This window comes from Pinus tabuliformis, chromosome 7, assembly GCF_031772625.1.
Source record: "Pinus tabuliformis cultivar Carrire ecotype Pingquan chromosome 7, CPIR1, whole genome shotgun sequence".
NCBI classification, from domain to species: Eukaryota; Viridiplantae; Streptophyta; class Pinopsida; order Pinales; family Pinaceae; genus Pinus; species Pinus tabuliformis.
This window is the reverse complement of record NC_142293.1, coordinates 1,375,023,591-1,375,049,957: the sequence shown is the minus strand read 5'-3', so window position 1 is coordinate 1,375,049,957 and position 26,367 is coordinate 1,375,023,591. Positions and strand designations below refer to the sequence as shown.

The 26,367-nt window shown below is 37.5% G+C and overlaps 1 protein-coding gene across 1 annotated transcript in view; it reads right to left on the bottom strand.

Moving 5' to 3' along the window:
- LOC149252749 (E3 ubiquitin-protein ligase BRE1-like 2) overlaps positions 1–25,848 on the bottom strand; it is an 88,410-nt gene extending 62,562 nt beyond the window's left edge. The window contains exons 1-12 of the mRNA XM_089459790.1: positions 25,451–25,848; positions 23,388–23,549; positions 23,204–23,291; positions 22,836–23,066; positions 22,541–22,708; positions 22,041–22,234; positions 21,660–21,743; positions 21,395–21,514; positions 21,102–21,288; positions 20,798–20,958; positions 4,094–4,165; positions 3,659–3,735 (exon numbers count right to left, since the gene is read on the bottom strand). Of these exons, the coding sequence (XP_089315916.1) occupies positions 3,659–3,735; positions 4,094–4,165; positions 20,798–20,958; positions 21,102–21,288; positions 21,395–21,514; positions 21,660–21,743; positions 22,041–22,234; positions 22,541–22,708; positions 22,836–23,066; positions 23,204–23,291; positions 23,388–23,549; positions 25,451–25,552 (1,646 nt within the window). The 5' untranslated portion in view covers positions 25,553–25,848. The remainder of the gene's footprint in view (positions 1–3,658; positions 3,736–4,093; positions 4,166–20,797; positions 20,959–21,101; positions 21,289–21,394; positions 21,515–21,659; positions 21,744–22,040; positions 22,235–22,540; positions 22,709–22,835; positions 23,067–23,203; positions 23,292–23,387; positions 23,550–25,450) is intronic.
- Positions 25,849–26,367: the final 519 nt, after the last annotated feature.

Below are 26,367 nucleotides of genomic sequence, written 5' to 3'. Positions count from 1 at the left end.
GATTGAGTTCATGCAAAAGCATGATAAAACAATTGAGTGCATTAAATAGCCCATCTTTATCTAATAGACTACCCTCCTATTTCCTCCTATTTTCTACAGTGAGCATGGCATCTACACCCTATAGAAAACGTATTATTCATCTAATTTCATATAATATATTATCCATGACTTGATATATGCTTGCCTTCTCTAGACAATCAATCTCTCATTAATATCTCCCTTTTATAGCAACACACAAAACTTTGGATTAGCATTCATAACAGAAGAAAACATTGGCAAATAAGAGCCGACCTATTTTCTTATTACTCTTTCTTTTCTTTTTTTTTGATAACTTATATATATACCCTAATTATAGCTCTTGGATACATCATTAAGATCTAGAGAATATCTATTGACGCATCCCTTGATGGTGGACTCACTTGGTAGTCCGAAATGTTGGGTTCACAAAAACTCTATAACAGGTCATTCCTCCTCTATCTAAAACTATCCTCACCTGTATGGATTCATTATTTAACAACAAAAAGCATATAGATTGAGTTCATGCAAAAGCATAATAAAACAATTGAGTGCATTAAATAGCCCATCTGTATGAAATTATATCAATCAACTCCAAATCTTTAAATACAAACATACAGAAAAGGAGAGTGCCAATCAGTAATTCACTTCGTGAATTATTATAACTATTACTCTTTTTCTCACTGCTACAACTTTACTAAGCATTAGTATATGGTGCTCAAGTTGGAAATCAGTCTTCTGTCCCAAGCAATTATAGGCACGAATTCTGCTTGCTGAGTCATTCCATCTGTACTATTGTTCGTCAGTTGGTAAAGCAACAGTCACCCGTGGTGACAACATACTTTTGCAAGCAACTGCAAATCAAAAATTCCATTGCATATCCAGTGTATTGTCCATTCCAACAAGCCTTGTCTTCTAACTGAGACTACCAGTCAAAATGTTACTGCTTTAACCAGTTTACCCCTTTTGTCATCTTGAGTACCATTAGTATATGTATCATCCATTTGTTTCTAGTTTGCAACTTATATTCTGAGAAGCCGTTAATCTGTGATACTGGATCCATCATGCCCAAAGGTTAGATCCTTGCATCCCCGAATCATATACAAATTCAGATCCGGATATGCCTGGATCTGCCCAGGATTTATACAGACAAGTCAATGTCAACATCATGTTCCTTGCATCAACCTGGGGGTAACATGCTCGTAAATGGATTACTCGACAGAAAAGACTTTTGTAACAGTAACAGCTAAGAGAAGAATCGAATCCCCATCAGCTGACTGCTTGCAGGTAGACAAATTGGCATTCTGAGGCTTACAAATATAAAAATTGAATCCCCATCAGCTGGTTGCTTGCAGGTAAATGGATCAACATTCTAGGCCTTACATTCCCCCAATCTCTGCCTCTCCTCATCGTGAGTGATGTAATCCGAAATAACTCTTACGTTTTACATCTTTTGGGTTGGCTTCTCCTCACAGCTTCTTAGCCTCCTTAGGTAGGGGATTGGGACAGCCCAAAGTTCAACACTTGGTTTTGTTGAATTCAGAAATTAAGTTTTAAGCACAGGCTCTTAAATCTATTAAAGGTAATTCTTATAAACCACTTTCATTTAACATAATTGAATTAGATGTAAACTTTATAGACCACTTATATGTTAAAAGTAAAGTTAATGTTAAGGAATCTTAAAGGTAACATACGAAAAGTGATATGGTTTATAAAGTGACTTAAGTAGTATAATGTAGTAACAAATTATAGATGTTTAACTTGTATAAAGTAATTAACATTAAATACTTATAAATGGATTATTAGATTATTAATCTAATATCTTAATTAAATTTATAAATATTAAATATATATATATATATATATATATATAATTTTATTTTTATGTAAATTTTTATTTTCAAAAATTATAAAAATATATTTATATTGTTTGTGCTTGCCATATCCGGATCCTGCCTTTTCAATAAACTGGTGGATCCATATTGGAATCCAGATCTGTATCTGGATATAGATCCAAATCTTGGTAACTTAGCCATTAATCCATTAACTTTATAGTGAAGCATATTGATTTAACAAGCCAAATATTACATAATAAGGAGTTGATGATTAATATCAGTCACAAGGCTCACCAAACTTCAACCTTGACATTCAAACTTCAGCAAATCTGAAAAAAATAAAAATAAAAATAAAAAAGTCGAGTTTCGTCGAACCTCATGGCTGTTGACTGAGACTGCAGCTTAAGCTCGTAACATCATGTCTATGCTCAAGATTGTAATCTATCCTTGCAGTTCCCATGTCCATCATAACATTTTTTAATGTTTATTGACATTAAAATTTTACTATTTTATGTTATATTTCATTTTAAAAATTATCTAATTGTATATTATAATAATTTTAAAACATATATAGCAAACCTAATGGCAAACCTCATCAAAAAGTCTGAATTCAAACCAAATCTAATCATTGCCAAACCCAAACTCAAACCTAAACCATGTGAACTATGTATCTCTCATAATTGCACAGGCCATTGAACAAATCTATAAAATTGTCCTGAAAACACATCTATCAGGATGCTTAAACCACCTTGTTTATAAATTTATTTCTACAGTAAGTAAACTCGCACCCAGCCATATGCTCATGAAAAAACAGGAAAAGATGGATGACACAGTATGATACTAGAAGATACAGGAAGGCCTTTATGGAAACATTGTTGTTGCAGTCCGAAATAAGTCTCCAAGCAAGAAAATAGGACATCTAAGACATAATATTAGACGCAGAACTATCAGTTTTGATCTTACTCCTGATCAGTAAGATGGCTGAATCTTTATTTTTTATGAATCAAGTCTAATGGTGTATTTTCATGATGCTAGAGGAGTCTTTATAGATTAGGAATAGTGTCTTTTATTTAATTTTCTCATCATTCAATTAATGTTTTAGGGTTTTCAGGCCTTGCTGGCCATTTGTAGGGCCCAATAGTGATGTAGTGCTGAAACAACAACTTTAGACGCATCTGTCTGGCATTTTTTGGGGGGGCACACTATCAGGAATGCACAGGGGTGCCAAGCCTGTCAAGAATGTCTGCAGGTCCTTTACTGCAAAGGACAGGATGGGAATGCCCCTGGGAGTTGCTCAAACCCGACCCCAAAACTCTTGGAATGCTCCCCAAATTCCCAGAACCACTACTACCTAATCTGGAATGTTTCATTCCAGCTCCAACTACCCAGGTACAGGAAATCCTGGGAAGGGTTCCCCAACACCCTGCAGCAGTTCCCGCGCAACATATTTCAACAGACAAGCTAGAATTCATAAAGTTTAAATCTCCTCTGAACCCACAAGATTCCTTTCTAAAGACTTCACAAGACTGTTCCTAATTTTAGGAAACATTCATACAATAAAAATTTCTCTAGTCAAGACAACAATGCAATAGATGAGTTCTCTCCAAACATTACAAACATGGGAAATAATTCTAGATCATCAATAATTCAAATAAAGGGGCAAAAAAGCAAGTATCAGGAAAAAGAGTAATTTCAAATGAACTGTTAATATGTGAAAATTGTATTCATCTGTTATATCTCAATCTGTGCTAAACGATAGATGGAATAGACTGATTCCTGATAAAGAAAATGGATATCTATGTTGATACCTAGAATCTGAGAATTCACGTCCATACATATCCAGTATCAGCTTCAGCTCTTGTTCTGTTTCTTGCAGCTCTTTAACCTACACCACTAATAATTTCAGTCAGTTATAGTATAGACTCCTGAAGATTTCAAGGCCAACACAGAAAAATAGAACAAAAGCATGCCAAGTGTACCTTGGACAATGCATCAATCAAATGTCATTTTTCAGTCCAACAAAATCACAACAGTTTGTTAACTATAACACCATGTATTGAAATATTACACTCAAATTTGGCATTCCCTTCGGTGCATTTCAGCTTGTATTTTAATTGAATATTCAGTTATAAAGTTTAATTAATATTGGTAGATGATGCGCCGAGAAGAAATCAAACAATTTCAACTTATAAGGGTGACTTAGAGAATGTAGACCTAACTGAATAGCAGTTTGCTAAGCATACCTCATCTTGAAGGGACTTGAATTCAGCAGCTTGATCTGCACATTTATCTGATAAGTGCTTGCATTCACTTGTCTGCATTAGAGAGGAATAAATCATTCAAATAAAATCAGACTTTCAATAGACTATTAGCAACTAGAAAGTATTAAGAAGACAACTTTCTTGTAAGAAGAACATTGTGGATTTTCGTTCCCAACAACAAAGGCAAGCAAAACAAACTTTACTTTTCAAAAAGTTGAAGGAAGTAGGAAAGACGAAATATTCAATAATGAAAAGTAGCTATCTCCTGTCAAAAGCCTTCAAGGTTGAAATTCACCTTTGGTACAACAAAAATACAAGAAAGCAATACAATATACGTATTAATGCCTTAATGAATATTGTACAACTCTCTTTTTATAACATTACAAGAAGCATCTTAATATTGGGTGATGTTTGTCAAGCAGGTTGTGGTCAAGTGGCAAAAAAATGTGCTTTCTTTGGAGACTGTTAATTTTAATGTACCTTGGGCAAATGGTTTCCCATGGGTTAGTCTCTACCTAGGAAAGGTGCCCAAAATAATTATTTTTCTAAGTGTGACTTTATAAGTGGTAAAGTCAATGTTAAATTATAAAGTGAAAAGTGACTTTAGAGATAAGGTACAATGTGGGTACTTTATTAATGGATGAGTTAAAAAATAAGAAGTCAGAATTAAATGCACATTTATTTTCATCCCTTGATCTAAATGAATCTGAACCATTAGATCTTAGAGTTGCCCAAAAGTCATTTAAGGAACAAAAGGGGGAAAAGAAAAGAGAGGCTGCATTCATTCTTCATGAGCAGATTGGAGAAAAGACACTAAGAGCTAGAGAAAAGTTCTGAAGGAGAAATTTGTTGCAGCAAGCTGAATGAGTGATTTATGGCAAAGTTGGGCACGGAAATCGAGGAGTAGAAGACAAGAGAAGGTACAGTACGAACAGCATTTAATGCTGTGTGCTGCACATCATTTGAGAGATTTTTGAGAAAAAAATTGAAAAAAACAGTACAATCCGTACAGCAGTGTGAAATCATACAGTCATATCCATACATTACATATTTACAGCTTCAAGTGGGCACAGAAATCGAGTCAAAGTGGGCACGGTTTTCAAGGAATTTTGGGCTGAAGAAATAAGTTGTATTTTGCTGTTTTGTTTTGTATGCAAATGTATTTTTCCTAAACTTGAAAGATAAATAAATTTGAAGAACTCTCTAACAGGTTTTCCTGGAGAAGATTGAAAAGGTTTTGCGTGGGTCTAAGTTGACCAAAAACTGTGTATTTTTATGTGTCGCTGGTCTGTTATGTCCATATTTGTTTTCAACATGTGTTGACAGCCCCATCTATTTTAATCTGAAAATTTCATTTCCAGAATTCTATATGTTCAATGTATGTTTATGGAAAAGGAAATTTAACTGAATGGGAGTTATAAGGTGAAATTAAAACAGGGTCGGGATTGCAGGAAACATTTTAGTCATCAAATTTCAACATGGTATCAGAGCTACAGGCTGAAAATTGTAGTTTGAACAGTAGACAGTAGTTTGGGACACAGCAAACAGTGGTTTGGACCAGTGTTTTTAAAACCAGCCTAACTAACCGGTTACCTGTCTAACCGTCCGTTCAGCAAGGCCACCGGTTGGAACCGGCTGAAAAACCCAGTCAAGAAGGAAATGTGGCAAAGTTTTGGACCTAACCGGCCGGTTTAGGACGGAACCAGCCGGTTTGTAGTCAAACCAGCTGGTTACGTGCCATGCCAGCCTCCACCATTTGTATTGCTTGTTTGTTTGTGGGGATCCTATCTCTCACATGATTGCAAGCTTGGAAATGAATTGTATAAGGATGACCAGCATTTTCTCTCATCACTTGAACCATATATGCATGAGATTTCAGATCCAAAGAAAAAAAGTGTGACTACGCCCTTGTTATAGCACCCCATGTTTCTATTAAATAGTATGCACATCATCATGTCTCAAATGAAGCACATTGTGATGATGAGCTACACTTGCATGAAGGCAAGGGTTTGGTAAGTCATATTCCCTTCCAAATTTATGAATTTAGTAATGACTCTTTTGATGATTTGGAGAGCGTATATTCTGTAGAAGAACCCTGAAGATGAAAACCTTTTAGGTGTTATCATTCCCTCATGTAATGAAGAGCATGACCGCCAAGAGGATGAGGATTTTGACACTTTTTTAATTGTAACTTAATACATGGCATTCTGAGATGTAGCACCGCTATCAGTCATTCTACCTAGTACAGATTTTACTAACAAGAAGATCCTTGGCCAAGGTGAAGGCATGTGGTGTGAAGAAAGTTTGCTATGGAAACTAAAATTGTGTCACTCTATGGTTGAAATTTGCATTATGGTTACGTTACTCGGTAGCAGGGGATTCTTCATTACAAGGTTTTTTTAAGGCGTGTTGGACTGTGCAAAACATAGACAGTGTACTGATTTCATGTCCGTTGTTCCACTATGGTATTGGCAACCTGTAGGGCACGTTGAATTCCAACCGATTGAGGATGGTAAGTTTGGAGAATTCACAATTTAAAGGCTGTAAGTGCACTGTGTCTTGTCCTGTTTCAACATCTCAGACAGCCTGCAGATTTAACACTGTTTCCAGTAGTGAAGTATATCTCCAGGAATCATGTAACAAAATTCAAGTAGCAAATGTATCAACAGAAAGAACACTCCAATACAATGTTTCTTTTCAGATTATAAACGAATTCTGGTTGAACCTGATTTCATGCCTAGATCATCCTTTGGCCAAGCAGCCAAAAGACTAGAAATAATCTCCAATAAACATGTAACAGCAGTCAAGTAGCAAAATATATCAGCAGTAAGAGCACTCCAGCAAAATGTGTTCTCTAGTTTAGAAAGAATACTGGTTGAACCTGATTTCATGCCTGGATCATCCTTGGGCCTAGCAGCCAAAAGACTAGAAACAATGGTCGCAGTCACCTTTCAGCATGTAACAAAGAATACTTTGAGCCTGTCTAAGGGAACACCTCACCTCTTATTGCTCACACTTTGGTTACAGTAAAAGGTAAGCTCAATATTGAAGGAAAAGGAATAATCAACCCTTGTATAGATATTGTATGCTCAGTCCTGTTCCTGGCAGCAGAATTACAGAGGGTGCATGATTTTGGAACATTTTTGTGGTATATATATATATATATATATATATATTCCCAGCCTTCTTTCGTGTTTAAGGGCTGACCTAAGACAAGATGCGGGAATGTTTGAGAAGACATATAGACTGAAGATTAAATTGATTTAAAATAGAGTTTTAAATCTGAGCCGACCTGTCCATATAACCAGAAGCAGTTTAACTTGAGACCATGAAGAGCTTGAAAGAAAAACATGTTGACCCACTTGTCCATATATAAAGGTGGATTTGAGGTTTAGTTTACATGATGTGTACAAATTTGTAAGGCATAGATGGCATTTGTATCACTGGTTTGTTTGTGGAGATCCTATCTCTGACATGGATATTGAGAATTGGCATACTCAATTACTCCAATTCCAATTAGTGTCAAAGACCATCTCATGGAGCACAGAAAAAGCATTGTAGGGTCTATCTTTGATGATCTCAGAGAGCCAAACGTGGTGGAGGCAGGTGAACCATTTTGCATTATTAATGAACAACCATATCTTTTCATTGTGGTGATTCAGTGCAAGATAAAGGGTTTTTTTATGGCAATAAAATTGCAAACCAAACAAATTGTTTATTTGAGTCACTGCTTATGTATTTTACTATTTTGTCAATGATATGTATTGCACTCGGTGCCATTTCATATATTCACCTTTACATGGTATATAAATGAGCAAACTTTGCATATTTTGTCTCTATTGGCTTGGAATCATGGTTTTAAATCTTAAAAATAGTTTTATTTCATTAAAAATTAATTATTTAATGTATTTTTCTAAAACCAGTTCATTTAGACCTAACCAATCCCGATTCGACCGGTTCCGGTCAGTAAACCGATTCATTAGGTGGACCGGTCCGGTCACCGGTTCCGGTTTTAAAAACATTGGTTTGGACAACAAACTGAATTTTTGGACAGCAAACCGATATTTTGGGACAACAAAGTGAAATTTCACACAAACTGAACTTTTGGGACAAGAAGGTGTGCTAGAAAGTTCATTTCTCCATTTTCTTAGTTTTGTAAATTTTGGATAGCAGTCGTGGCCATGTTCTTAAGGATAGAGGACACACTGGATGGGATATCCAACTACGCTGTTTGGAAAGACATAATTCAGACAGTGTTTGAGAAGGCAACAGTTTGAGACATAGTGCGGCAAGTGGTTGTACCTCCTACTGCTGCAGATGAACTTGCTGAATTCACAAAAAATAATGCAAAGGCAAAAAGGATTTTGATGGACAGTTTGAAGGATCATTTGGTTCCTCATGTGAGAGGAAACACATATGCATATCAGATGTGGACAGCTCTAACCACTCTCTATCAGAGTACCAATGGGAGCAGGAAGATGATACTCAAAGAACAATTGAAGAACATTAGGATGACAAAGGCTGAAAATGTAGTTCATTATCTTCGCAGGGTCAAATAGGTAAGTGATGATTTGACTGCTATTGGTGAGGCAGTTGCACCCACAGAGTTAGTCAGGATAGTTGTAGAGGGCCTTCCTAAGTCTTGGGAGGTCTTTGGAGATGCTATGACCTCTAGAGAGAATCTTCCCAATTGGGACAAATTATGGGATGATTGTGTGCAACATGAGATATGGAAGGCTGGCAGTGGTGGGGTGAAGATAGCAGATGAGGAGGATGTAGCCTTGACAGCCAAGGGGAAGAACAAAGGGAAGGCCAAAAAAAGGGCCTCATCAGATGGGGCTAAGGGAAAGGAGAAGAAGAAGAAGAAAGATATGGATATATCCAAAGTCAAATGTTGGGCATGTCAGAAGATGGAACACTATGCTACTACGTATCCTGAGAGGAAGAACAAGGGGAAGAAGGGTACTGCAACTTCAACAGAGGTGGAGCAGCTTGCTTCACAGTTTGACCAGGACATTGCATTTATTACTTCTACGTCTAGTAGGAGTACATCATCAGATGTGTGGTACATAAACAGTGGGACTTCTCGCCATATGACAGGTGCACAGAAGTTATTTTTAGAGCTTGCAGAGAGGGCACTTGATATTGCGATTGTACTAGGAGATGACCGCATTGTGAGAGTTGTTGGTGTGGGGACTGTGACCTTTGAGAGGGAGTCTTTGCCTCCTTAGAAGGTAATGGATGTTTTGTATGTTCCGAGGATGAAGAAGAACTTGATTTCAATGTCTACTATGGAGGAGAAGGGGTTTGACGTCACTTTCTCAAGAGGGTAGGTATTGATGCATCCAGGGGTGCTTCCATCACTTCGGCCAAAGTGATTGGATTCTACTCTGGGAAACTATATCGGTTCAGTTTTCAGTCAGCAGGAGCATTGGTGAGTAGCACATCTTGTAGCACTCACACTAGTATCACCAGCAGTAGAGACTTTTGCCAGTTATGGCACCGAAGGATGGCACATATGCATCATGGAGCTTTGAGAGTACTGAGGGAGATCACTAGTGGAGTTCCTAATTTCAGTGTCGAGCATTATGAGGTCTACAGAGGGTGTGCATTGGGAAAGTACACCAAGTTCCCATTCCCAGTGAGCGACAACATATCTACAAGTATACTAGACTTGATTCATACTGATGTTAGTGGGCGTATGTCTCATGTGTCTTTGGGTGGTTATGAGTATTATGTTATATTAATTGATGACTACTCTAGGAGGACTTGGATATATTTCCTAAAGACCAAGGGTGAGGTCTTCAGTCGCTTTAAAGAGTTCAAAGCTCTTGTGGAAAAGCAGACAAGTAGGAAGATTCGGGTCTTGAGGTCAAACAATGGTGATGAGTACACCGATGGTAGGTTTTTTGACTTCTGTGCACAAGAGGGCATTAGGAGAGAGTTCACAGTTCCTTACAACCCCCAGCAGAATGGAGTGTCTAAAAAGAAGAACAGAGCTATTGTTGGGGCTGCTAGAGCGATGATTCATCATCAGGGGTTGCCTTTATTTTTGTGGGTTGAGGCCTACAATACTATTGTTTATCTTCAGAACAGGGGTCCTCACAAAGTATTGGGGAATATGACTCCGGAGGAGGCTTTCACTAGAGAGAAGCCTCATATGGGACATCTTCGTATCTTTGGATGTCTCACATATTCTTATATCCCCAAGTAGCAGAGGACGAAGCTAGAACCCATGGCAGAGAAGGGTATCTTTATTCGAAGGCCTATCGAATCTTCATTCCTTCTAAATGGAGAGTGATGATTAGAAGGGATGTGAAGTTCGAGGAGAGGGCCTATCGGAGATCACGGGAATATGATGCGAGAGAGTCACAGACTTCTCCTCAGCAAGGAGGTCAGTTACAGGGAGTAGGACCTCGTGGTTCTAGATCGACTAGTACAAGAGGTACTTCAGTGTCAGTGACATCTGGGGCACCAATGGCAAGTTCACCAAGCACTTCTTTAGGGAGTCCACTAGTACAGAGTTCACATGGCACTTCAGCTAACACAGGCACAAGTGCCAGTATAAGTTCTTCGAGGACACGTGCTAGTACAAGCACACCAGGTTCAATTGGCAGACCTTCAAGTTCACCAAACTAGGGGGCAAAGGATGAGGTTCCCTACGGGGAAGCTTCTTCAAGGAAGAGGAGGCCCAAGTGGCTTCAAGACACCATGAAGGAAGCGCAGTCCATTGGTCCTCCGAAGAGGGTGAACAAGGAGAGAGTGCCACCTGAGCGGTTTTGCAGTTATGTAGCCAAGGCTACTGGCATTGTTGACTCTAAGCCTACTAGTTATGAGGAGGTTACCAGCCAGGAGGTATGGAGAGAGGCTATGGTGCAGGAGTATGCCTCTATCATTAAGAACAATGTCTAGGAAGTGGTGCCTAGACCTGAGGGCGAGTCAATTGCGACTTCCAAGTGGCTCTACAAGATCAAGCATGTTGCGGATGGCAACATTGAGAAGTTCAATGCGAGGTTTGTGGCTAGAGGGTTCTCACAGATAGAGAGAGTTAACTATGATGAGACCTTCGCTCCCGTAGCTCGATACACTTCTATCTGGTCCCTTATTTCTATTGTTGTAAAAATTGGTTGGCAGATCCATCTGATGGATGTGAAGACCGCATTTCTAATTGGAGTTATAGAGGAGGAGGTGTATATTGAGCAGCCACAGGGCTTTGAGGTACTTGGGCGGGCGACCCATGTATGCCGGTTGAGACGAGCACTCTACAAACTTAAGCAAGCTCCGAGAGCTTGGTATTCGAGGATTGATACTTACTTGCAGTAGATGGGTTTCACAGAGAGTGATGCAAATCGGAACCTATACTACATTGTTGTAGGGGATGATCCGCTCATCCTTGTGTTGTATGTTGATGACTTGTTCATTATTGGGGCAGAGACACTGATTATTGGTTGCAAGAAGGATCTTGCTATGGAGTTTGAGATGAAGGACATTGGGCTAATGCATTACTTTTTGGGGCTTGGGGTGTGGCAGGAGGAGGGGCATATCTTTATGGGTCAGGTGCAGAATGTTGTGGATGTGTTGAGCAGATTTCACATGGCAAGTTGTAGACCCATGTCTAGACCTATGATCACCAACTGGAAGAAGCTTCATACTTCAGATTCTAGTTTGGTGGATCCCACATTGTATAGTCAACTTATTGGGACTTTGATGTATCTGGTCAACACTAGGCCAAATATATGCTTTGCAGTGAACACACTTAGCCAGTTCATGGTTGAGCCCAGGAGGGTGCACTGGTTAGCTGCAAATCACATTCTTCGCTACATGCAGCGGACTATTGATTATGGTCTAGACTATAGGCAGGGAGATGGAGTAAGGTTGGTGAGCTACACAGATTCAAATTGGGCAGGGTGTGCTTCTGATAGGAAAAGCACTTCAGGGTGTTGCTTCGGATTGGGTTCGGTAGTTGTGTCATGGTTTAGTCAAAAGCAAAAGTCAATTTATGTCCATATTTATTTTCAGCATGTGTTGACAGTCCCATGTGTTTTAATCTGAAATTTTCATTTCCAGAATTCTATATGTTGAATGTATGTTTTTGGAAAAGGGCATTTAACTGAATTGGAGTAATAAGGTGAAACTAAAACCGAGTTGGGATTGTTGGAAACATTTTAGTCATCAAATTTCAACAGAGACACGAGTCAAATCCCTCACATAAATGTTGCCATGCTAATCAAACCAAATTGTTGTGCCTTCTCAAAATTAGCTGAGCCTAGGTGGCCTAGGCAAGCAGATGACCTAGAGGGCTCATGCTGCCATGCTAATGCGGCCAATTCATCGTACTGTCTTGTGAAATCTTACAGTTAAATGAGTCATCCAATATAACATACTTTATTAATGATTTAATAAATGTCATAAAACTAAACTTTTTTTACATCAAAAAATGAGTGAGTTAGCATTGGATGATGTTTGTCAAGCAGGCTTTGGTCAAGAGGTAGATCAAGTGTGCTTTGCCCAGAGACTCACGATCAATCCCTTCAAGAAATTGTTGCCATGCTAATATGGCTGATTTTTTGTGTTATCTAGTGAAATCTCAAAAGTTGGCTGAGCATATGCAGTTTGTTCTAGGCAGGCAGGTAATCCCAGTTGAAACCAACAAAAAGCATACGTCCATGCTAATGTGGCCAATCTATTGTGTCATCTTGTAATATCTCATAGTTAACGGGACACTAGTGATTTCTCCTAGGCAGTTGTACAAGGACAGGTGTTAGTCCATCAACAATTTTGGTAGAATAGATTGTTGAGAAATCAAGAGGCTTGCAAATTAGGTTAGATATCTCTTTCTTTGATAATTGCTTGTGAAAGTTGTTGACTTCTTATTAATTTTATATGTTCTTCTTCATCAAACAATTATCAAACATAAAGATCACAAGAATAGAAAGAACACAAGATATAGGCTCCAAGCCAGGGCAAAACCCCTCCAATGGAAAAACCCAGAAAAATTCTCTTCTTATAGAATCAGATCAACGTGAGATATCCAAGACCCATGACTACAGGAAAGACTTCAACTCTCTAGATGCCAAGTCAAACCCTCATGTACAACAAATCCATCAACAACAAGAGATCAGCAACCAATTTTCAACAATAGATGTGATAAGTCAGAACTTCCACAAATCTGACTTCAAGAAAAATCCTTCTTCAATTTCAGACTTCGGCTCTCCTCCTCTTCACCATTCCTTTCTACGATATTTCAGATCAACTCATGCGAATTGTGTGTCCAAATGAGCTCAAATCAACATAGCAATATAGTAAGGCCTTGACTAACAAGCTCCATCTCTCTACTAGATTAGAGCACAACGCTGGGAAGCAATCAAATGGACACCACCATAGCCTCTTAAGGAAGATACCCCATCCGGATATTCACCAGGTATGTCCTTTTAGGACCATTCTTATCTTGGATTTCCAATTCTCAAAGAATATCAGTCCTCTTCGACCACTTTTATCTTGGAGACCTTGTTTAATCCTCAAAGAGTGTCAATCCACGAGCCTTCCTATCTTGGATTCCTAAACCTCAAAGAGTGTCAGTCCACAGGACTTCTTATCTTTGATTCCTAAACCTCAAGGAGTATCGGTCCCATATGCTTATCCAATCCTCCATCCTCCCTACCAACGCCTTCACTAAGACTTACAATTGTCAGTCCTAGTCTAGTGCATGACACATGGAAAATATGGTGTCCCTAATCACTCCCTCTCAATCGAGGAGAAGATCCTTACTCCCTCTCAATCGGGGAGAAGATCCTTACTCCCTCTCAATCATGGAGACATAACCACAATTTTTAAATGGTCTCATACTTCATCAATACATCGATTGCTTGTTCTTTCGTGGAGATATAGTTGTAGTTGCAGGATTCCTTTTTCACATTACATCATACCTGAGTTTCGACCTTTTGAATTCTTTCACATTCATGACAAGGTTTCTCAGCTCCTCACATCATATCAAGCTTCGACCTTTTTGGACCTTTGTTAATCATCATATAACTTTGATATCAAATGATAAAGGAGCCAAACTCCTCATAACTGCTAACATATGTCTTCTATTCTTCACAACAGAGCTTTGCCTCATATTCTTCAAGGAGTCATATCAACCTTCCAATATCAATTATGCCCTCATGCTTATCTAAACAATCCATGTGTTCCATGATTAAACCATGCAGTTGTAGGTACATTAATATCATCCAACAAATTATCCCAATTGTTATCTTTCCAACCTCTACACATACTTCTACAATATGTGTTTCTAAGGAGCCAAATCATATTTCACCATTATCAAAGTTGCCAAATCACAGTAGCCTTAGTCAACGTGTGGAATTCTTTTGCATGGCCTATCTTCATATTGTAACCAAGTTCTGGTTTATGGACTTCACCTTTCAATCATCAATCAATGTGAACGAACCGATCGACATGCTTCGATATAGTATTTATCAAGGTCTTTTATAGTTTCCTATCCTTATTGCCATCTAGAAGTTTTCTTTGATGCATGCATCAAACTGCTCCTTCCTTCACAATCTTTAGGCTATGCTACGTTCCTTCAAATTTGTCACCTACTTAGTCATGCTTTAGATAGAATTTGCCTTGAACTATAACCTTGGTTGGAAGACTTATGAAAGAACAAGGAGAGAAAATATAAAGACAATAGCATTAGTAATAATCAAGTCGATGTTAAATACTTGTCTCTAGAGGAAGCATGACTCCCTCTTAACCCTAGATGCAAAAACCTGTCACTTACAAACTATAGAGTTCTACAACCCTCGCTTCATCAAGATATTATTACGTTAGAAATTGCAAACTTTATGCAACCCCTAAAACTTCCATAGTCATCAAGACTTGTCATCCAAGCATTGCAAAATGTTGTAAAACCCTAATGATAATGTTTCACATGCCTTTTATTTATTCCATTGGATTACACGACCTAGTCTTTATATGCAACATAACATCAAACTCTTACATGTCACTATCTCTACTATATATGCAAACCAATTTCATGATCATCACCATGACCTGAAGAATAGAGATTCTACGTACCTCTTTTTTATTTTCCCTGTCCTTTGACTTGTCTTTGACTGTCAAGAGTCAACTTCCTTCAACAAAGGTGCCTTAACTTCTCCAACTACATAACCTTTGTTCGGTTGCTAGCTTTGTCATCAATTGATATATATATATATATATATATATATTGATTGTTTCTCATATTCGTCATGCAAAGATGAGCTTCAAGTACTTCAAGTTAAGTGATAATCTTGGTTTCTTTTTCAGAGTTTTGGTTCCTTCTAAACAAGTCGGCTTCATGGTGAAATTCATCGTTCCTATATGTATAGAAACGAGATATCATAACTGCTTGAGAACATTTCACAATCCAACATTGTCATATACTGTAGTGGTATATCATAAACTATTACTGTCATACTAGGGTTACTTCTAAATTTCATTAGATCAATCAGGTTCATTGTGCCAAATGTCATTTTATGCTACCACAGAAATAGAGTACGAATCATATGAACAAACTTGAGCCACATAAACATTGATCTGAGCTATGGAGACAAAGTCTGTGAGCCATAGTATATGTTTCATAGGAGAGTGGATGTGAGCCATAGGATTTGTCAACGAACCCTTTCAAAATGCATCCTGACAAACCACAAAGATAAGTCAACGAACCATATGCGAGTTCCTATCATAGATTCTTACGCAGTGGATTCATACTAATGTCAATATTGTTCGATGCCATTGTTTAGAACATGCCACAAAATACTCGCAAGCCTCTGAGTATTCATTGTGAGCCTTCATTGTGAGCCACAGTGTGTCATGGAGATCGAGCCACTCAGAATTGATGCCACGGTGTTATGTATGCGAGCCATACAGAGATCAATGAGCATACCATCGTGTCGTGCCATAGAGATTAATAAGCCCAGCCACAGAATTGTGTTGCGATGCCACTCAAAGTTGGCATAAAGAATATTATTGCGGTCTGAGTCATAAAGGCACTGCCACAGTGATACGAACAAGCCACACAAGCGATGCGATATTGTACATTTATGCAAGCCACAAACATATAATTTTTTATGCCTTCCTAGAACCGAGCCATCGAACCATTAATAAATTTCACACACAAACATCATTTTCAATTACAGAGAAGACCAAACAATAGATGCAAGTTACATGAGATACGATCCATGGTGATGTAATATCCTTATACAAGTGCAAGATCCATAGAGATAATCCAAAATAAGTCGCAACATGAGTTAATGAGCCATAATCAACTGTAATTCGTGCCTTAGAGCGAGCCACAAACAAGTCAATACACGCGAGCTACGTTGTAATGCGAATCTTTGTTGAGCTACGGAGAAATAGATTTGAACCTATTGTAAAGTGACCCTCTCCATTGTATATATTAAGCCACAATAATGTGTGTCATGATCATCATATATCAATCATGTTAAAGTGAAAGATGTGATGCTATCGAACAATATTTAAGTGTGAACTTAAGACAGGGAATGTGAGCTTCACGGTAAATCGATCTTCAAGAATGAGAGCCAATGTTTAACGCGAATTTTGTTGAGCCTTAAATGCATGAGCCAGATAGCTCTAGGGTTAATAAGTCTTTTAAGGAGATAGCTGAAGTGAGAAAGAAACATTTTAAAAGTCTAATGGCAGCAAATATTTGTGAAATCATGAAAATTATCAGGCTATTTCCAGCATTATCAAAGATGAAATGAACATAGACTTGGAGGCAGAGGTGTCCAAAGAGGAGATAAAAGCAGTTTTAAACTCCAAAAAACTAAAAATCGTATACCCAATGGATGGACAGTTGAATTTCTGAAGAAGAATTTATGCTCCTTTATAATAGGCAAATCTATGCTGCTGTGGGAACAATATATGAAAGAATACATACAATTAAAACTCACAAGCTTCCTGCTGTAGCAATGATGCTAGAACTTGCAAAGGCGTAAGACAAAATGAATTGGCTCTTTCTTAGACTGCTGTTGATTCAGCTGGGAACAAACTTGCAGATTGTAGAATGGTTAATGGGATGCCTTACTTCAGTTCCTTTTACAGTTTTAATCAACGAGTCCCCCAAAGGCTTGTGTCAAGGGTGCTCTCTATCACCGTTTCTTTTCCTATTAGTGGTTGAAGGTGTATGCTGATCACGGATGAAAGGAGTAAAAATTTCTGACTCTGAATATTCTCATCTATTGTTTGTTGATGATATCATCACATCTGGGCAAGAATCACTAAGGGAGTTAAAAGGTATAACGCATATTTACTGCAAAACTACAGGTATGGAAATCACTATGAGGAATTCTACAATGTTGTTCAATGCTTTGGCTGAGGAAGAAAAAGCCTAAATCATGAATCTGTTTCCTATGAATTTTATGGAATTAGATCAAGGAAACATATACTTGGGATCTTAAAGCCTGCTGATTATATTTATTATGATTGAACTTGGTTGTAGAGCAAAATTGAAGCTCGAATTTCATTATGGTGCAATTGATGGTTCTCTAGGGGAGGGAGATTAGCGCTGGTCAAGGCTGTGCTGGAAAGTATTCTTGTGCATTGGATATCCGTTGTCCATATCCCTAAAGGCATCATAAACACAATAATATATATATTAACAAAAAAAATTGAAAACAGAAGGAAAATGAAAGGAATTTATTTAGTTAAATGGAGCCAGGTGGTAAATTTTAAAGAAGCTGGAGGGTGGGGCATAAAAAAATATAAATCTCTTCAATCTAGCTCTAGCTGCTAAAAGTCTGCAGAGGTTAGTCTACAATGAAGGTCTGTAGGAGAAAATTACGAAAACCAAACATTTGAGAATGATTTCTACAGAAGATTAGTTTACAGAAGAAAGGGAACATTTTAATGGAAATTCTATTGTTTGGAAAGATTTGGTGAAAGCATTCCCATTAATTGGAAAATGGACAGCATGGAGGATTCAAAGGAACAAGGTAAGAATAGGGGAAGACCCCTAGATTGGTTGTAAAGGTAATTTCAAACTGTGTAAGCTAATAAGAGATATCCATCTCTTAGGGATTTATTCCAGGGAAAATGCGGCAACAAATGATGGCAGGAATGTTTGATCTCATGGCTTGAATTTAGCATGGGATTTGAATTTGTGAGGGGTAAAAACTGAGGCAAGAAACCATAGCTTAAATTCTAGTGCCATTAATGATTAAACTTTCTAAACAAGATGAGCTAATTTAAGTGGTCAAAAAATGAGGGACCTGATGAATATATTGCCAAACTGGAATACAAGGTAAAGATGGAAGAAGAAATGATGAGGGAAAGATCCCCATGGTGGCACTTAGTTTGAAAGTTAGAAATTCCTCTTAAAGCTAAAATCTTTTACTGGTTAGCTTTAGACAACAAAATTTTAACTTGGGATAAGGATGTCCTGGAAGATGTCTTTTGTGTAAGACAAGTGAGGAATCCATGGACGACTTGTTTGTTTCCTGTTTTTAAGCTCACCTATGGATAGCCTGTAATATATTATTTATTGAGAAGCATGAATAGAGTATAGTGCCAGTCCAGATGGGCACAGAGATGCTGGCAATGATAAGAAAGCTGACAAGTGACTGATTGGTCCCAGATCAAATCAGCATGGTAGCCCGGTGCCAATATATAATGGGGGTGGGGGTTTTCACCTTCATTCAGTAGTATTTCCAGGAGCAATTAATCATATATTAGATTATGAAAGGATGCATGAAGTAGCCATCTGAGGTCTTAGGCTGGATCTTCCATTGACTTTCAATTCTCCCATTGAGAAACCATACCATTGTTGCCTTTTCAGATTGGTTCATTGATCAAAGCATGATTCTGGAGGTGCTGCTGTGGGAGAAATAAATGGGAGCAGTGGACTCTTACTGAATGTTTTTATCCTTGGATTGTAGATAAATCTGTAAAAGTTTTCAGGGCGTTACAATCTTTTGTGATTTGGGGTATTTAGTTATCTAGAAACATAATGATCTTCCAAGATCTACAGTTGAGACCAGCACAAGTTTCCCATAAAATTAGGTATACTTGCAGCAGAAATCGATCTTCCTCAAAAGAGTAACCAACCAGAATTCTAAATGAAACAGAAATATAGCCACGACCAGGCTTGGGTGTTTTTTGATGGAGCCTGTCAGAGAGTTCCAGGTTTGTGTGGGTTGGTGTCATTCTATTTGTGGATCGACATCACCATTTCAAACTAAAGTTAGCAGTAGGACCTGGCACAAACAACCAAACAGAAATTTATGCTATGTGGCTACTCTAGAAAACAGCAGCATATAGGGTATAAAAAAGTTACAAGTGTTTTGAGACTCGAAGCTGATGGTCGATTGGTCTAATAATAAGTGCACAACAGATAATCTGTTACTTGACCTATCATAAATTAGTTCCTGGAGGTTAAGAGGAGATTTGATGGTCTATCTTTTGCACATATCTCTAAAGAGTTTAATACTATGGCTGATCAGTTATCAAAAAAAGCTCTGTTACTGCAGGAAGGGTCCCTTACTGAACAAGAGTTCGGGGGAGGGATATAATTATCAGCTTCTGAAAGCTTGCTGTTCTGATGCAGGGTTCGAAACCCCTAGCATTTGTTTCAGGTGTCTTTATGTTGCTAATGTAGTACTTGTTGTAGCCTTTTGGCTGAATGTAGAAAGAAAAAGTCTCTTTTTGTGAAGGCTTCCTTCAGGTAGACTAGGCAGACTGTTTATAAATAGTCATGGAATAGAATCAGGGCTAGCCGCTAGCTGTAGGACAGTTTTAAAGACTTATTTTTGAAGCCTGAAAAGGCAGAATGATGTATATTCTAATTTCACACTTAAAATATCGAATCTAAGATAAGATAACTTTATTAATGTCCAGCAAAAGACCACAAAAGTAGATCAATGGGACTAAAACAGTACATCCACTGTAACTACATAATGGAATTGCCTAAGCAACTCCTATAGCCACGATATCAGCAACAGAAAAAGAGCTAAGTACATGGCTAAAATTAAGAAAAACATCATGAATGCAGAAGCAAAGTCACAACAAGAGTGTTGATCAAAGCATTCGCCAATGGACACCCCAAAAGTTAAAATTTCCCAATATTAGCATAGCTTAGGGTCTGACAACTAAAGAAAAGATATTGGGTGAAACATTACGAAATAGTTCTCACAAATTATGGATTTAACTCTAACAGGAATAATTCTTCAAACATTGTAAACCACTAATGGAACTTGGCAGAGATGATATACTTACAAATAACTGCCTCCATAATAGGGGATTTTAATTCTAAAGGGGCTAAGTTTTCATTTAGTAAATGAAATTCAACAGCTAAAGATGCTAGAAAATTATTTTTCTGCTAAACTAAATACAGAAAATGCTAAATGATATTCAGGAATGAGAGAGTCAAAATAGTTTTCTCACAAATTAGGCAGTTAGACTCTAAAAAGAATAAGTCCTTGAACATAGCAAACCATAAATGGAAGTTTGGAACTCAGCAGAGATTATTGACAAATATCTGCCTCTATAATGAGGAAATCTAACTCTATCAGGAATAAATCTTCATTCAGTAAAAGGAATTAAGCACCTAAAGATGCTAAAAAATTGTCTGTTAAGCTAGACACACAAAATGCTAAATGCAACTCCAGAGAGAGAGAGGGAGAGAGTAACCTTTCTACTAAGTATAGACGTAAGTGAATGAACTTCTGCCCGCAAAGAGTGGACTTCACAAGCTATCTCCTTGAACCTACTTAACTGTGTTTGCATCATGCCCATCTCTTTGTGTAAAGTCGAAACCATGACTTTAAATTCAGTGACAATGTCTTTCCTTCCTGGTTAGGAATGTAGTTGTCAATCAAACTCTATTCTTCTCATACTGAAAGAAATCTATAAGCGCAAGATAAAAAAAGAATTAAAATATAACCCAATCCTTCAATTCTTATACAATACTGGAGCATTTCAACAACAATTATACCTGACTCTTGTACAACTTCTTCTAGCCTAATCTCAAGATCATTTCTTTCTGCCATACAGTCTTGTAATTTGGCCTCCAGCTCGGTTATCCTGGCATCAGCATTGGCGGCCAATCTCCGTGCAACATCAGCTGATTCAACTTTCAAGCACATTTCCTTCTCTCGCCTGAGAAGACTCTCTCTTTCTGCCTGCAGTATGAATTCCAATACTTAGGGATGGTATTTGTAACATAACTTCAAAAAATAGCTTAAGAATATGGAACAACTGATGCCAACAAGATGATTAATAATATACCTGCAGTGACTCAATCCTGCTCTGATATCGTTCTACCTCAACTTTGAAATGTTGAAGCTGCTCATTCAACAAAATATAGGGTCTTGATGATAAAACATGTTTCTCATCCTTTACAGTTTCCTGTCATTGAGCACAAGATAAAATTAGTCTAAGACAAAATTTAAAAAATCAGAATCAGCAGAAGTCTGACAAACAATATGGATCATTAAAATTAAAAGCTGTTCATTGACCAGAATATGAAGAAGTTTCAAGACTATATGTTAACCTGCATAAGTTCTAGCTGCTTTAAAATTTTCAGCTTTTCTTCATGTGCTTCTTGTAGCTCTGACAGCCTGCTTGCTGCTAATATCTGTATTGAAACGGGAAACAAGAAACCATATACAATATAGCCACAGCATCAATTTTGTTGTTTATATTGAAAGAAAGTTTATTATGGGTTTCCAAATAATAGAAAACAAAAAAACAGTTAACATCCATTACCATGGTAGCTTCCAATGAAGTTTATTATGGGTTTCCAAATAATAGAAAACAAAAAAACAGTTAACATCCATTACCATGGTAGCTTCCAATGACACTTCTATATCCTCAATTTATTATAGTTTTTCAAATATTAGATTAAAGAAAAAACGCAGTGAATATCCATTACCTTGGTAGCTTCCAACGCTGCTTCTATATCCTCCAGCTCCCTATTCTTATCCACTGACCTGTCCCCCGTATCATTTTTATTTCCTAGATGTAGCACTGGTATAGATGCTCCGGGTGTTGCATCTCTCTGTGTTTTCAAGCTTATTAGCTTGCGCCTGCTTTCTTCAAGCTCTGCTATAGTCTCCTCCAGATCACCTTGATTGCCATGCAAAAGCATAATTTTGATCTGTGATTAATTCTTGTCTTGTGATTGCAGCGATTCATAGATATTCAAAAAAGTTTACAACTAGTGGGCAGGTTCTGATCCAGCATTAAAAACTTGTACTTTCTCAGATTGACTCTTTTCAGCCACTTCGATAAAAACATCTATATATCTTCCCAACATTTATTTAAAAAACATATCTACTTGGGTCCCATTTAACATAAAACAAGGAATAAAATACTCATTTGTGTTTTCAAAATACTGGAAACTATAATGACCGTTGTTTTTAACATTCATACCTGTCAACCGTTTTATAGTAGACTGATCCCTTGCATGGCTATCTTGAAACGTCCGAACCTCATTTGCAAAATGCCTGTGTTTCAAGTGAAGTGCATCCATTGCTGCCCGCAATTCTTTGACTTCTTGTCTTAATCCATCATCCACTTTCAGTAGCTGTTTGCTGGACTCTGCCAGGGGCACATAAAACACATTAAAATCACAGATTCTAGTTTATACAGTGCCTACTATTCTCCATACACTTTTCATGACTTCTTGTCTCTGTAAAAATGCAAAGAAAGTCTTGCCATTATTTACCGTCTGTGGATAGCCTCTCCCGGAGACTCAAGGACAGTTCCTCATTTTTCGCTCTTTGATCATCAATTGCTTCTACTAAACATTTCATCATATTCACGGTTGAAGCATGCCGTAAATCAAGAGCTTGTTCAACATGATTAGTAAAATCATTTGCTCCACTGTTTTCAGTTGCACCTGTCTCCAAAAGGCGATACAAAAATGTTTCTTCTGGATGACATGAAGCAATACTCTCTGGAAAACAAAATTAAGAATAAATTAGATAAATCATATTACTTTAAAAGTTATAAATCCTTCGAAACAACTTAAAAGTTATAATTATCATATAAGTCAGTGCAAAGTATTAATTATTGTTACATGTTGAATATCACCTTTTGAAGGGCGAGGATTATCTAAAACCTGAACTCCAGTTGTCTTCCCACTAGCACGTATTGCCAACAATCCCAAATCCTCTACCAACTGGTATCAAAACTCATCAGAATAATTAGCAAATAATGAAAAATTAAAAGCAAAAACAAAACAAAACAAAATCCATACAGAAAACTTAAAACATGCCTGATTCCAAGCACTGTTTACTGTAATCAATATGTCATCGTAGGCAGTCTGTTTGCTTTTGAGTTGATTAAATTTGCCTTCAAGGGCGTGGATTTCATTTTTCTGGGCGTCTAACTGTTGAGCAAGTTTTTGATTCTGATACTGCAGAACTGCTGCATCAACCTGTCAACATTTGAATATGAATTAGTAATCCCTTGTTCAATAGAAATTCAAAAAGCTTAGATTTCTGGACTTCAAAAGAATATTTCCTGGTACGGAGAGGTAGGACATGACAAACATAGACTATAACAAAGCTTAATTTACTTAGAAGCCCAGTTAAAAACTGGAAGGCAACTAGAATTTGCTGAGAGGTGATCCACGGAAAAGAAAGGGTATGATTGACCAAGCTAAAAACGAATCAACTTTCCTAACGCCTGTAATCAACCATTATGCAGTCTATGTACTCAGCACTAAATTCAGTAATAGCTATGGTTTTGTGTATATAACTAGAATTTGTAAGAAAGAACTACTGAAATTCATTTTTACAAGGCAGTATGCAGGAAGTGCCCCGAACAGTAGTATCATTATCTGGGCTATTTTTAATTTAATCCCAAACAGGAGATGCTGCAGGACGAGAAAGACAAAGTAGTGTTTCAGAAAAGAGTATAGTTAAGTCAACATGGCAGAATTTCCTGAGTTCTACTGTATTGAACGGACAATTAAAACCATTATAAGTCAAAATCTCCAAGTACAACCATGCAGACTCCCAGCCATTGGGTCTGCACCTGGTGACTGGTCATGTGTTTAGAACATGAATCAACTCCTAGAAAATTGAACTACCAAGAACAGTTACCAACAAGGCCCTTCTAAAAAATGAGCAAGGTTTAGATTGGATTTATAAAATATTCTCGCCATAATTAAGCCAAAGATAAAGTAAATTTAGGCTTGATTATAGCCTATCATTCATTTTGTGGATTAGCAGGAAATATTATGCAAACGGTCAAGCAGCTATGCAGCTACTTCAAACAAGGTCTTGTTTCATGTTGTTATTTTTTTAAAAGGTGCTTCATTTAAACTCAAGAGAAGCATTAGTACTGGCTCAAAGAGATTGGACACCACAGTGTGGGTAAAACGGCCAAGAGGCAAACCGTTGAACACAAAGCTGCTGAAACATCGAAGTAATCTTCCATCAAAATCTGTTCAGACTTGCACCTTGCCCTACCTGCTCATTAATGCTTTCAGTAGAACTGAACCTTGGTGTATGGCCTGAAATGTCACCATCTTCACTGTTGATAAACAACCTCACTGGCAACTTGTTTCCAATTGTCACACTAAACGATCACAAAAACAACATAAACTAACTAACGTGAGAAGAAGAGTCTAGACAGATAAGATAAGGATGTTGGCTAAACTTGATTGAAATCCTTCTAGATAGTGACTCTTAAATACACTTCTGCTATCCTCAAACTAATGACAAAGATTAACACAGTGAATTCAGCCCCTGGCCTGGTACTGCCGAAAGTTTCCTTCGTGCCACGAAATAACCCGAAGCAGCCCTAAACCTAGATTGGTCAGCCATATCAATGCTAAACCAGCTCGTTACGATAATTGTGACAACCAGTCCTCGCTACCGGCAAAACCTTCTACAAGCCCGTCGCTGTATAAAGGGTTTGTGGAAATTGCCTTCCTTCCGCATAATCTGAACAAATCACTACTTGGAACATAAAATACACAGAGAACTGTAGACCACATACCCTAACCCCCGTATCTATAGTAACAGAAGACATGCAGAACACAAGCAAAAGACTTCGAAACCAAAAGACCAGGAGCTTGAGCAAGGACCTGTGAAAATTTATGTGTGCATTGTAACTCTCTGAAAATTGACCTAATTAGTAAATTCCAACGGCAAATGAAAATACAACTTATCGCTGACAATAACAGCATGGTCAGTTGTCTAAGGAAACCTAATTGTTAACGCCAGAGCTTATTCCATTGTGAGTACTCAAAATTCCAGGGTTCGAAACCTCAAGAAGCCCCCACCACAAAAAAATGCACAGAGAAAGAAAAGAAAAGGTAATATTTACCTTTTTTTCTTCAGACGAAGGAAGCAGAGGCTGTTTCTTGAGCATAGGAGAAATGGAATTGTTATGGCGTCTCTTGCGCTCTGGTTCCTCTGTGCTTCCCATTCTGCTACTGCTATCACTATCATTATAGGGTTTCGAGCTAAAATCTAAGCTCGCGTAGCTTTTAGAAGCTTCACATGCTGGACAAGCCCCGTCTTCGAGTCAGCTGACCGTCGCGTCCTTCTCGGGGATAGCCGTACCCATCGCCTTGTTTTTCTTCTTGGCGTGTCTTCCCTGCTGGAGGCTTGTAATTGTAATGGCGATGGCGTTTCCAGGTCTTAGGAAATTGGTGATGTTATCACAGCAATGAGCACACCGAGGCAGTGCTGAGACAGAATAGAGAATGTGGACCAAAGTCATGTTGGGGAGAGCGAGTTAAAGGGTGAGCAATTTTAGAGAGAGGTGAAAAAGAGGGGGAAAGTAGGGGTTATTTCAGGACACTTATTCCTCTTGTTTCTTGTAAAAAGGATACGGTTGATTTTGTTTGGGTGATTGTGAATTTTGTTTTTTATTTATTTTTTATTTATTTCAATTTTATTAATTTCAAGTTAATAATGTTATATTGAATAATATGATAACTTTATAATTTTGATATATTTATATATAAAATATAGACTGTAAGTTTATTTTTCTTATTTCCTAGTAAAAAGGATACGGTTGTTGTTGGTTGGTTTTGATCGGGTGATTGTAAATTTTGTTTTTTATTTATTTTTATTATTCAATTTTATTAATTTCAAGTTAATAATGTTATATTAAATAATATGATAGATTTACATATAAAATATATATGGCAAGTATATATATATATAGATAGTGTTATCGAAATATTTTCAGAATTATCTTAATAAGATTTGATTATATAAAATTTATCTATAATA